Source organism: Siniperca chuatsi, linkage group LG13 (assembly GCF_020085105.1).
Source record: "Siniperca chuatsi isolate FFG_IHB_CAS linkage group LG13, ASM2008510v1, whole genome shotgun sequence".
In the NCBI taxonomy this organism is placed as follows: domain Eukaryota; kingdom Metazoa; phylum Chordata; class Actinopteri; order Centrarchiformes; family Sinipercidae; genus Siniperca; species Siniperca chuatsi.
In genome coordinates, this window is record NC_058054.1 from 11,092,123 (window position 1) to 11,106,592 (window position 14,470).

Sequence of the window (14,470 nt, forward strand, 5' to 3'; positions counted from 1 at the left end):
CTGGAATCTACCCAGAGGGTGATGCGTGTGTGTGTGTTTACATATGTGTATATTCTATTTAGTATGTGTTGTTAAACATATGACAGCTCCCTATTGAAAGATGACAGGCAGAAACTAATGAGACCGTATGTTTCTGCCCAAGTTCTCCCAGTAACAATATGGTGTGGAGTGTGTGTGTGTGTATGAGCTTAAAATGGACACATGCTAGGGGAAAAGAAGAGCAAAAATAGAGAAAGACAGACTGGAAACTGTTTTCATGTTTTTCTTGAGAACTTGAGAACTTAGTCTCACTAGAAAGAAGAAAACAAAACTCTTATATAACACCTTCAACAGTTGTGACTCCATATAAACTTCATATTGAGAATAGGCACGACAGAAATTAGGAAATAATGTTATGATGTCAATTTAGTGACTTTTTCACCATAATTCTCAGTTTTAATGTTTTCTTTCTCATGAGCGACCGCACCGCTTGTTTACTTGTTTATAGCCTGTATTAACATGGAGATGGCAGAGACACAAACACCTGGGGCAGGTGATTAAGTAACATTAAGTGGATAGTTTCATTCTGCAGGTAAACATACAATTTTAAATACAATATCTCAGGCAGCACTGGACAAATGATGAAGTTTATCGTTGTGTTCAGGCATTTAAAACTACATTGATTAGGGGACCTGCCCTAAATCTTCAACCTTATGTCCAGCACATTAGCTGAGTTTTTGACTGTTAAACTTTTAATAATATAGAAAGTTGTTTTTCTAACTTAAACATTGATTATTCCTTATTTAGTAATGAGTATTTAATGTTACAGGGAAATACTCTAGTTGTGAAACCAAGTTTTCAGGTGCTTTTACCTGTGAAATTCTCATTGTGAAGAAACATTTATTGTCTATCCTTAAACTCCATCAAACAAGTTGAATGCATTTCCTGCTTCATTCAGCATTTTCAAATTTTTTACATCAGCTTGGAGTCTTCTTCTCCTCTTTTATTGGTGCATAGTCACCTTTTACCAATTTGATTATTTCACATATTGCATGTCTTTAATTTTCTCAAAACTGATAGTACATGTTGACCCATGAAAGTCACTGAATAGCGGGCCAAGGTTGCCAGGATCATGGCAGGTCATGGCCTAGCATAAATATGCTCTCCGTAAATGTGCAAATGGGCTGTAGCACACACACTCACACTGTGCCTATCCAGGGAACAAGTACTTAAACATCCACAACATTGTGTACAATATAATGGTAATATAATTTAATACATTGCATACAGTCCTTTGAGAGACTATAATTTGTGCAATGTTTTTGAAAGAGCTGTGTTGTGAAATGGACTTCAAGGTGACCCTTTCTGCTCTGAGAGCTGTCAGGTGTTGTGAGGTGCTAAGGTAATGGAATAGCACTTAATGTGACCTGACTTTCACCGGCAATGTTTTCAACATTTATCAATAAACTACTAGTGCTTTTACATTTGAGAGCAGCTAAGGTTGTCATCCTGAAATGACTCAGCTAAAATGCTAAATTTACCTTCTGCCCCAAGTAAGCGTCATGATGCCTAAGTCAAAAGTTTCATTAGTTCTTTGTTTGTTTGTTTCTTGCTGACGTTATTACTTTTGTTTGGAAACTTCCTAAATGCTAAAACTGGAAGGACAGAACAAAAAAAATTGGTAGGCTGACTCAGACCACTTTAACCTTTGGAGACAATTTTCTACAATGATCTGATTTTTACATCAGCAATTAACTACAATCAATTCTGTGACCTTCCTCTCATTCACCACCAGGCTTTACTTGTATGCCTCTGTCCTTCATTTTCTGAGGGCCAAAAAAACTCTGGTAAAACAATTCTTTACTGATTCATTGCTAATAAGAAACGTTTGCAACAACCCTGCTTACCACCTGGTATTGTATTTGTTGCCAGATAGCATTAGCTTATTGAGCACTATATCAGGGACCTGCTGGGGCCCCTGAGGGTTTTCAGTAGGGTAACTCTTGTGGACTGACAGCTCTTGGATGGGTAGGTCGCATTCACTGGCCATGTTTAGGTCATTAATCAATGCTTCTAGTGCTTTTAGATAATTAAGGGCAGGTGTGGTGTCATTATGCAAAATAACACAAATAAAACAGGACCCAACCATCCAGTGCTGGTTGTAAACTCTGGAGCACTACACTGCATTTTGATAACATGATTGAGAATTGACCAGATGGGACTTTCCCTACAGTATTTCCTGCAGACTTACACTATATACTGTAGATTTCTGCAATTTCCATGGTTATTCCTTAGCTTTAAACTGGCATCCATTGCACAGTCAGCTGTCCAGGTGGGGTGTACCTCTCCGACAAAGGTTTCTTTCAATATATATACAGGTTTCCTTGGTAGCTTTTCCTCCCTCAAAGAGGTCTAAGATTCGTGGTGGTGGTTAAGGCGGTGAAAATGCCCACCACAAGTCACATATTTTAAGCAGATGTCATTAACGTGCTTGTTTTGTCTGACCAACACACCAAAAAACCAAAGATATTCAATTTACTATCACATAAGTCAAAGAAAAGCAGCAAATCCTAACAACTGAGAGGCTCGAACTAGAAAATGTTTGCTTTGGCATTTTTGCTTGAAAAATTACCTAAATGATTGATTATTGAAATAGTTGCAGATTATTTTTGTCAATCAACTGTCTCAACTCTAATGTGTATATTTATTAATTTTGCTCTATGTGTATGTTTTACTCTACTGTATGTGTATTGTGTGTTTTTACTGTGAGACTTGTGATGGACAATAAAGTCGTCATTAGTAAATTTACCAGCAACGATGGCACATTACCAGCTAACTCAGTACCTTACTGATATAAAACACTGAAAACACACAAATAATGAGTGTCTTGTACAGCTTCTTCATGCTACAGAAACAGTGGCTGCAGTAGACTGCTCAGCAGCTTGCTTCAGACCTAGTTGATCTAGCAGGTCCAGTGTTCGAACACAGTCTTCAAAGTTAAGGTTCTTTTCACAAGCTGTTATCAAGACTTGTTAGTTATGCTTTGTATCATGTGCTCTTGTTAGGACTACAGAAGTATGACCAAATAAAAATTGGCAGCAGTGAACTGTGGTATATTTTCATGCTAATTTAGGCTTCAGACAAGGATTTCAAAGTATAATGAGATTTAGTCAAATTAAATACTGCTCTGTCAATTGTCTGTCAGAACAAAGAATGTAGGCATCTGTAAAATGTTTTGTTAGGCAGCCAATTGCATATTTAAATTCTACATATTTACATTTTACAAAGGAGATGAGCTCAAACAAAAACGAGAAATGAGACTTACCATAACCCATTTTGCATTCAAATAGGCTGAACTAAAATGTTTGTGAGAATCAAGACTTTTAAGGTGAATGCAAGTAGAAACTTGTGCTAAGAAGTTGGGTACCATGCTCCCTTGTCAGCGCTAAAATTATACGCCAAGTTGAAAATCGTCACCCCACCTGAAGCCAAATTTGTCCATGGCGATGGCGAAGTGTCTCGGCTGGTCGTAGCAGTGGTAGAGGTTGCGGTCGTCCATTGGGATCAGGTCCACGTCGCTAAAGATGAAGCAGTCGTACTCTGCATCTTTCAAAGCCTCAGTGTAGCCAACATTCAATAACTTGGCACGGTTGAAGGTGTCCTCCCCCAACTGCAAGAAAACACACAAGAAAGATCATTATTTCATTGTTTGCATATAGATGAGGAGGGCAGATAATGTAGCTTCATCAGCACATGTCATCTGCTTGAAAGGCTCTGTGTGAAAAAAGTTTAACAGGAACGTGTCGTTTTCTCAAACACAAATCAGGATGTTCAATTAAATAGATAACAGATACCGTAACTCTGTTTCTATAATGTATAACACGAGTCCTCAAATTGTGAAAGACTGCCAACCTGTAAGGTTAAATGTAGACTAATACAAGTTAAAGATCTTGAAAGGGCACTAAATGAGACGGAGAGAATTAATACTGCCAAAATACAGTATATAAAACATGCTATTTTCATTATACTTCAACACAGTAAAATGCGATCAAAGTGGGTTAGAGTGGTGTAGAAGCCAACTGCAATTATGAAGTGGACCTTAACAGGTTTATGTACGGTAACAACAACTGGATGCTTAACTGCTACAGGCACTGTTACCATAAACAAAGAGGAAATGAGTCAGACCAAGCCAAATGAGGTCAGGCTCACATCAAAGGTGTTTTTTCTGTATTAATATAGCATGAACTAATGTGTTTATTGACCCCATGAAAAGATCATGTTGCCTGAAACACTGAAACACATCTGCTTCTGAGACTCTGTCTGGCCTCAGATTAACACCTTAAAGACAAATTCCAGTATTTTTCAACCAGTAGTTAGGGGATCCACTGGCCAGATCACAACTCAAATTGGAATTGTCTTGGTTTTCCTGCTATTCGCACCAGGTTGAAAAATACCGGAATTTAACATAGCCAAACACGTCGTCCCCAACTACGGTGATGCTTCAGTTTTCAGCATCATTGAACATCAGTATTTAGTGTCTGCAGTGCTGATCTGTATTTATCTCTACATACAGTATGAACTGATGTGTGTATTGACCCCAGGAGAGCCGACTGCTGCAGTGCAATACATCTGTTTGTCTCTGCATGGCCCAGGTTCAACACTTTGGCTAAGATAAATGCATTCTTGCCAAGCAGCACATAAGATAGTCAAGGTTAATATATATAACAGTTATAAATTCAATAACGTACAAGGTACTGTATGTCTCTTTCTGCAGAGCCCTTGTGCAACAGCTTGGCTTAGTAAAATCCAAGTTCTTGTCAAGCTGCAGGGAGGTTAGCGAGCAAGAAGTGAAGCTACTGTGCAACCTGATACTCTATGGAAGACACTTTTCTGACGCACACTGACAGACCATCCTCTTCAAACACTCTCTGAATTTATTCTACTTTTCATGACAAGTGCAGTGAAGAAGCCCAGGAAGTGGATAGAGAGACAGAGGTGTGCTGTCCAGGAGAGAGATAAAAATCCAAACCCTTTGTACTGTCAGTACCTGGTACATGCATTAACAGACTGAATCATCAAGACAATTTCCCCTTAGGAAACACTTTTATTCACTTACAGTACAACTAGTACATTTATTTTAGTACAAATGGCCTCATGTCCCTGAGCAAGTGCACATGCAATCTGTATGCAGTGTAGCATCAGCCAGTGCAACAACTGGAGCCCTAGTTGGGTCAGCACTACCTTTGCCCATTGTTTGAAAAAGCTGCAGAGGACAGAAAAAGACTGAATTTAGTTACAAAAAGAGACAGACGGTAGAATAAGTATAACCTTCACATTAGAGCTGAAACAATTAGTTGATTAAATGATTAGTTGACTGACAGAAAATTAAGTATTTTGATAATAAATGAATCACTTAAGTCAACAGTTAACAAAAGGTTAACTCCTTATTAAGTCCTTATTTTTGAATCCTGTTACTTCAGGATATTTGATTAAATAAAATCTACTGTATGATGGAACTACATTTGACACAACTAGGAAATATCATGTCCAGCAGGGTTGGAAATTAGGACATTAAATAGCAAAAATAGCATGACAATCTATTTATCATCCAGTAGTTGATGAACACTTGCAATAGACCAACATAATGTAAGTACAGATATGAAGGTCTGAAGATCTGATTATTCAAATTTCTCTTTATTTTAGGACTTTTTGTAGTATTGTTTGTTGGATTATATGATTTTGTGGTGTCTTGTAAGCAGTTGCGAGCTGGGTGTAGTGGTATGCATGACACAATACTAAAAACTTTATTCATTCATACATTCATTATAATATGTGTAATATATGCGGATATACGTTGACAGTAACAATAGTGAGCTACAAAGAAATCTACTGTATTTACACCGGAAAATGCGCATTTTGAGTTGTCATGACTGTAATGTAGACTTTCATGCAAATCCAACTGGTGTACTCCTTATGCAAAATCTCCAAGATGTAAGGGGCCCCACATGACAAGATTACATTTGTTTATGTAAATGAGACTGGGTCCCAGTGCAAAGCTTCATTCCTCATATAATAAAACAAGGACTTCCCTGTTGGATGAATGCCTCAGTATCTACAGAATGTAGCAGAACAATGAACCTCTACACATTTGTTGCAGTCACATATTCCTTGGCCATTAGGGAAAACCACCCACTTTTGACAGCACTGAAAATCGCTGAGATGATTAATGCATCTGCTTCCTGTCCTTACTTCTGTTCAGGATACAGTTTTTTCTCTTTTTTTTGGGAGGTCCACTTGCTTCCATACTGCATTATCTGTTCGGACCGACCGTGAATCAAGTACAATGCGTAATCCCCCTGGTAAACCCACTAATACCTGAGATTTTAGAGCGTAATCCCCTGTGCAGGTAACAAAAAAAATCTGTTGTCACAAATCCACTGAAGCTCCAAATATCACCTAAAGTGGTCTTCTGCCTGTTTTTGAACAACAGTCGGTTCAGTAGGTTGGAACAACATCATATGAGGTGAGGTGAGCAACATACTGTATGACTGATGTCAGCCCAGAAAATAAGGAAAGCAAGATCAGCAGCTGATACTTCAGAACAAAGTATTTTACATAAGTAATACAATATTCAGTGATTCTTGGAAATTGGGACAAAATATGTAAACAGATATTTATCACATTTATCTTTTTAGAAATAAACAGATGCATTTTGGTGAAAAATATAAATTATCTAAACATTTACAGTAATCAGTATATATAAGAAAATTTTATTTTGAATTATATCTCAAATATTTCTGATTTTATATGATTAAATATATGCACTCTACCCAAAAACAAAAACCCACCTTATCCTGAGCCTAGTTTCATACATTTTGATATTTGGTAACAGACACATATATTTAAAATCATAAGCTTTAAAAGTGAAAAGTGTCAAAACATTTTGCTATATTTTTAAGTCTACTGAATTTGCATCCTGAGTATTTGTCAACACTGTCAGGTATTTCACATCTGATAAATTCAGGAAACCATGTGGTCTGCTAGAAATTCAAATGTTTACAATGAAATAACACCACTCTTCAGGTTTTGTAATTTGTTTGTTTTTGATTTATAAGAGTTTAGAGCAGCACTCTGTTTTCCAAATTACCACCAGTGTTTTGTGAGTTTGACACAAAATAAATCTTCAGAAGCCAGTTTACTGAAGGTTTACTGTGAAAATGTTTAAGTTACAAGATCCTTTTATTTATCTTTTGACTCCACTCGGTCAAAAAACTGTCCTGCTCCACAGATTAACTAAGACCAACTGAGAGCTACTGGCCATAACATTAGCAACCACATCATTCTCAATTTTCTTAACAAAATACTCATTTTAACCCAAACCACGATGTTTCCCTAAACATAACCAAGTCGGTTTTGTGCCTAAACCTAACCAAACCTTACCAGTGAGTTGTCACATCATAAAACTGTGTTATTTTGCAGCAGTGATTTGTAATGGTTTTGGAAGGCACAGACAAATGATGTTTCCTTTCATCAGAAGAAAACTCTTCTATGTGTTGTTCTAGAGGGCATGGACAAAGTATTTTGTCATTTAACTTGGAGGACTTGTCATTTAATTTCAAAATGTTGTAATATTATACTCGTCACAACGTATCTGCATATGGCTTTTCCTATTATGGCTTTTACATAGTTTCTATAATTTATAAATGTTCGGGATTTCTGCCTTCCACAATAACTGCTTCATGTCTCTGCAAAAAGTCCAAAAAGTTTCATCTCAAAAGTGGACTGAGCTTTCTTTTTGTGCTGCAAGCTGCAATCACGGATTCTAATTTTCTTGAAAATATATGCATTTGTTTGTGTGTTTCAGAACCAGAATCAGAATTAGACATACTTTATTGATTCCCAAGGGGAAACTCTTTTGCTACAGCAGCTCACTATCACGTCAGTGCACACAGGAATAGAAGTACTAAGCAAAAAATATAATACACTATAATACAGGTCAGATATAATAATACAATGTAATAATATAATAATAAGTAGTAGTAGTAGTAGTTTGAGAGACAAAATGAGAAATAAAACGAAAGACAGAAACAAAGAGTCAGGGAGTGCGGGAGACAGGAGAAAGAAAGAGATTCTCTGCTGTGTAGATCCCTGCTGATGAGCTAATACATACAATACAATACAAAACAAAGCCCTCTTTTTTTGCCCCTAAGAGGGCATTAAGAGTTGCGGTCATTGGACGTCTGTGTGTGAACCTCCCAGCATCTCAGCTTTATTGCGCTCTACATCTTTCCTAATCACTTCCTGCCATAAGTGTGTTTACATCACTTGTCGGATATGAGGTAAACTGACAACCATTATATTGGACAGGCCATTTAAGTAGTGTGGGTATACAGAGGCAATGGGATTGATACAGTGGTTGGCAGGCTTGTAAGTGTGTGGGTGGGTGCACTTATTTTGATGCCTTGATCAGATTTTCAGCTGAAATTTGTTCATTTTCGGGGGTAATTTTATTTATGTATTTGAACTGAATATTGATATATATTTTGTATTTGTAAGGTGTTGTATTTCCAATTGAAATATACAAATGCAACACTTTTTATCACACAATATAAACTGTTAAGAAGATGGCTTCTTGAAGAGGATGGTGCAGTCTTCCTCAAACCAGTCCATCTCCCACCACTACATTGTTGAGTTTTTTCACTATTTATTTTGTTGATGCAGTGTTTTCTGTGGACGCCGCATTTTCCCCTGCTGCCGGCTGCATTTTGCAGTTTTTTTCACTTCTGCTTTAGGCTGTTGTTTTCCTGACCAAAATCCGTCTCCATTTTTTCTCACCCACAATGCACTGGAACTGAAACAATTTGCCTACAGAGGCCCAAAGGGGAAAGCAAAATCGTGTGTGAATATTTCACAAATCAACAAATTACATGTTGATGGGTGAAATGCAGAAAGGGTACTCCAATTTAGCAGAGGGCGATTTTTGGTTCCTCATTTGCAATTTCACAGGCATCTTTTAACTTTCAAGGACATTTCTGCTCCATTAATTTTTGATCAGGCTGTACATAATGCAGTGTGCATACTGTATGCATGTGGTCTCAGCCTTGAATAAATGAGTTTACCATCAAGTGTGACAAGTATGTGTGTGTCGCAAATATGGTTTCTTTGAGTTAGACCTCTGCCCCTTCAAGCTCACAGATATCTGGAGAAAATATCATCAAAAATTTGGATAAGTTCCTGAGACAGACATTCAACTGGCTGCATGTTTGAAAACATCCAGCAACTCAACCCTCAGTTTAGTGTGTTGGACAGGCCCTTACTTTGCGTCTGCAACTTCCTCACATTTGTGACATAATTAATTCTGAAATGAAACAGGTACCCATCACAATGACAAGCCATCCGGCACTGCAGGAATGCTCTTAAATGTTGGTCGGGACCAGTAGGCAATTTGAGTGGGGACAAGGGGGGATGCCATCCCCCTTGTTAACAAAATGACAAAAATCCGTCTCCCTTGTTAACCTGCTCAAATGATGCCCTGTGTTTTGTCTCGTAGTGGCACTTAACATTGCCGCTTTTAATAACCACCACGGTGTGGTTTTGAACTGCCTTTGGGAAGATTGAACATGTAAGAGTCTGTCCATTCTTGATTAAAAGCTCTGTTTCCGCAGTCTACTTTTCTCTTTTTAGAACATGCCATCCCATTGAGTCATCCCCCCTGTTAAAAATGAACAAATCGTCTATTGGTTGGGGCTGGTTGAATGGTTGAACTACAGGCTTTCATTGTTTGTTATTTGTTTTACGTTGAAATTACACTCTTTTGGCAGATGCTTTTGCCCAAAGTGACTTACAGTAAGTGCATTCAGCCTCCAAAACTATATGTTAGTGAGGATTTAGTTTATTAACTGTATCCAAAGTCAAATTTTGACCCCTATATTTGGATCGGTAGGTACACAACCAAACGCGGGACACCCAAGTGTAATCTTATTGGGTTAAGTATAACAGCAGCCCACAACTCATCCGTCCTTTTGAAAGTGAAAGTGCTAGCAAACAGTTGCCTATTTACACGTTCAGTAGACATGGAGCAACATTATCATTCATCAGGATGCTTCAGGCCACTTGAGAAATCTAAGTCCAATATTCACTCTCCTTTTAGCTCTGGTTTGGTCTCTACCAACTCCAGAGGGAAATATCTGGCTCTTTAGCTGCTAAATGCTCCTCTATGTTCACCAGCTAGTTGCTAACTTTGTCTGCTGTTTGGTGCTTAGCAGGTAGTGAGAAGGTACAGTGGGATTATCAGAGCTTTTTCTCTGAGAACAGCTGCCTGCTTCAGTTGAAAATGATGCTGATTAGAGCTGTAAGAATGAACCAAAACAGTTAAGTTGCCATACCAAAACAATGAGCTGAAAGATGCTAAAATGCTCCGTAGAGCTGAGGGGAACTGCAGAGTCAGGAGAAAATTCTTTGTGGGTTCGCCACTATGAACGACCCCTTTCACATTACACATGGTTATCTGATCCGTTGTTAATATGAAAATATTGATTACAGCAGCTTTAAAAAGAAGGCTGTCTAGATACACAAGATTACAGACAAACTTTTGCACCAGCATAGATGACCGATACCCAATACATCGTGCTAACCGGGATAAAGTGCCGGCAGCAGCTGGGAAAGCGGACCTCTGACTGGAAAACCACTGGGGTGAATCATTGGCTGCCCTGGAAACGACATGTGAGGTAATTGAATGGAGAGCAGTCATCATCTGCCATCAAGGTGTCCAGTTGCTCCACTGCAGCGGCTTAGTGATTGACAGCAGGAAACAGTGGTTGTAAAGCTCCCTGTTGTGGTTGTTGGCAGCTCCCTTTAACATGTTCAACAGTGTGTGTTAGGCAGGGCACGGCTGAAAGAAATATGGGATTTGGACCATCTGGAGCTGGTTATCAACTTCGGTGAAATCGATAATTAACCATCTCAACAAGCCTGAAAATAAAACTGACGGTAAAAACAAACAAACAACTGCCATCAGATTTTCAGCGTTGTTCTGAAATATTCATGCCACCAATATCTCAGCTGTCCTGAAGGCTCAATGTGCTCTTGAAAGTTTTTCAAAAAGATTGCCTGAGTGTTAGAAATCCCTCTGCACACAGCTGTCGAATGTGATGGAAAGTGTAAATCACGTCTGCTTGCAGAAATTTCACAGCAAAGCAAAGTGTACATTCTGGTTGTGGTTTGGTTGTGTCTGGAAAACCTGTTGCTCACTTACACTCAGGGAAATAGAGGAATAAGAGAGGGAACGCAATAGATACAAAATTAGATTGACACAATTTAGAAAAAGTGACAGCTACTCTTGCAAAATTATTGCTGATGAGAGTCACATGCTGTGTCTGCAAAGATTCTGAGTCATCCAGGTCATAGTATATCTAGAAATGCTAATCAAGGGCAACTGGACTTGCTAGGTTCTTGAAGACATTTGTCTCTCATCCAAAAGGCTTCTTCAGTTCTGACTGACTGGTGGGGAGTCATTTAACTTCGAGGGTCATTTACACCTCGATAGTCGTTGCTCAAGAAGCAGCCAGGAGGTTATATATGTGTAAGTAAACTAATAACACTGAGATGATGTAGATTTATTTATTAATTAACTAATCTGGAAAATGTCATTTCTCTCTTTTCTGTTAAAAGAGAAGAATAATGTGAAAGCAAGATGGTGACACTGTCGCTATAAGCAAGCACAAACAGACAGTCCTGCATGAGGAGCTCACCAAGGCAAGTTCCTAACATTTGTTGTAATGGCAATACATTTAGCTCATCTCAATTAATTTATATAATTCTCAAATATCAGTATCACATTTTAAATCCTTTGTAACCCCCTCTGACGGCCACTGGCATTTACTGTATGTGTGGTGCTACATATTATTATGTAACAAGAGAAAGTGAAGGAAACTACTAGGACATAGTGCTTATATCACAACCATTACTGTGACTGTACTGGATTTTTGAGGCTGATAAAGTTATTGATATCCAAGTTGTGTTTTTTTTTAAAATCTGATCTTTTTCTTTTACATAAACATAATATAAACAAATATTTTTGATAAGGGTCCCTTAAATTTGCAAACCTGTCAGTGATCTCTGTAGGGTGAATTATGTAATAGTGTTACTGTTTCAAAATTACCTCAAGCATAGGTTTTTTTTTTTTTTTTTTTTTTTTTTTTTACATTTTATGACTTTATTAGTGAGTCGTCAGTAGAGAAATGACAGGAAATGAGGGTAGAGTGAGATGGGGAACGACTTACAACAAACTTCCCCAGCTGGACTCCCACCAGGGCACCCCTGTAAACAGCAGTACACTAACCAATCACCTCAAGGTCCATTTAGTAGCTGTTCTGGAGCTTTCAATCATATCACATGATCTGATATACATCGACAAATCCAGGATATCTGGGCAAAATTCACATGCTGATAAGGATAATGTGCAATGATCAAAAGGTCCAGAACAACCACTAAATGGACCTTGAGGTAAGATTGTTTTGTCAACTACTTCAACCACATTTTTGACATTTCTGAAATGAACTTTCTTGCTATTTATTGGCCGACATATGTGCTGATACCACATACCGGTCGGGCTCTAATGCGAACCCTTTGCATCCAAACTGAAATCAATATAGAGTGAGATTATGGTGTCAAATTAAGAGGGAAATTAGTTTAAAAAGCCTTCAGCGGCACAAAAACAAAGAAAGAAATTAAGGAAATAAACATTTGCTCTATCCAATTTAATTTACCTTCTCTTTGACCTGAAACTTCATCCTTGCCTCTTCTATTCACTCCATGAGTTCTCTTTGACTCCATAGTTAAAGGTAAATCTTCTTCCACCTCCGCCTCCTCCCTACACTTCCTGCTCTCATGTCATCACTTAATATTTATTTTCTCTCTGCTCCTCTCATGCTTCTTGCTCTTTCTGTCTCTGGCAGTGCTTCCCTTGTGTCTCTGCAGTAATCTTGTCAGTGTCAGTCTCGCTCTGTCTCTCTCTCTACATGCCCTCTGAAAACCAATTAACCCTATCAGTCGTATCTGAGTATCACGAGATAAATCCATTGCTTCTCCCTCTGTGAGAGTGTATGTGCGTGTGTGCCATGGAGACCAACATATAACTTTCTCCCATGTCTGGTCACCATTCAGACACACACACACACACACACACACACACATTCACAATATACCTGGACTGTTGCCATGGAGATGGATTAAGGCCCAGCCAGTGCTCTGCCTAAATGATTGTCCCCAGACAGCAAGTCTGTGTGTGTTTCTGAATGAAATGTGTGAATGCCCGTGCACAAATTTTGAGTGCCCGTGTGTGTGCGTGTGTGTGTGCGGAATTTGTGTGTGACAGGATTTATCGGTCACCTGCAGATAGACGGAGGTGGGGCCTCTCATCCTATCATTTGGCCGGTCAGTCAGCGAAGGGAAAGAAAGACCACAGGAGAGGTAGAGAGATTTCACCTTATCTCACCTAATGGAGATTGAATTGAATGTGTGTGAGTGTGTGCATGGCTTCCTGTGTGTGTGCGCATGAGCATGTGTTAGGAAGAAAAAGGAACTGACGTACCCCTAAACAGTAATTGTCCGAATCATAGCTTAGCAATCGCAAGGGCCTTTGAATTTCTCCACATGTTTAAGCATGAGGCTGTAGTAAGAGTGACACTCAGCCTTAAAGAGTGTGGAGGTTGGTAACTTTTCTTCTAAAAGGAAAAACACAAGAGAAGGAGTGTAAGGAATGGATTATACAGTGTGTTTATCTTCTGTCGCAATCTGCTCCTCAATTCCCCTCGGCCCCTGTCTCCAGCCCCTGCAACATAGCTACATGAAAGGTGGTTTGTGATTTTGAAGAGGTATGTGCGTGTGCCTCTGTCAACTAAAGCCACACAAACTGTGTCTTTTGTGCTCTCTGTAATGTTTATGGACCGAATGTTGGTGAATGTGGAAAAAAGGCTGATGTTCAGACTTATTTAACATATATAAATATATTTTTTTCATGAAGGAGTGGCTTTAAGGCTTCCTCTTATTTGGCGTGAGAGTTGCAGAGATCAAGAATAGAAAGCCTGACAGGACAGCAACAGTAACTAAGCGAATGGTCAACTGGTATAAGAAAATTACATCAATGAGAAGAGAAAATTAGCTATCGTGTTCATTAAAGCCTGCATGAACATTTGTGACTATGCACTCGGCCATGCGTTCTTAATAAAAGATGATGATCCCCTCATTCCGCCGCCACCTGGGAAACAGGAGGCTCATCAAAGCTTGATTAGATACTGCAGTCAACCCTGCACACACAAACACAAACACACACCAAGCTATGTATATGTAATTCATAACCTTGCAGTCTTCAATCATACTCGCAGCAGTGTGTCTCCTGCTTTATGAGAGCTTGGCACAGAACACAAAGAGTGAGGAGGGAAGAGCGTGACAGAGTTGGCGTAGGGCCAGAATAACTAATTTGCTGTAATGA

The 14,470-nt window shown here is 38.8% G+C and overlaps 1 protein-coding gene across 1 annotated transcript in view; it reads right to left on the minus strand.

The window, feature by feature from the left end:
- Positions 1-14,470, minus strand: part of b4galt2 (UDP-Gal:betaGlcNAc beta 1,4- galactosyltransferase, polypeptide 2) — a 174,696-nt gene that overhangs the window by 36,021 nt on the left and 124,205 nt on the right. The window contains exon 5 of the mRNA XM_044218874.1: positions 3,462-3,649. Within this exon, the coding sequence (XP_044074809.1) occupies positions 3,462-3,649 (188 nt within the window). The remainder of the gene's footprint in view (positions 1-3,461; positions 3,650-14,470) is intronic.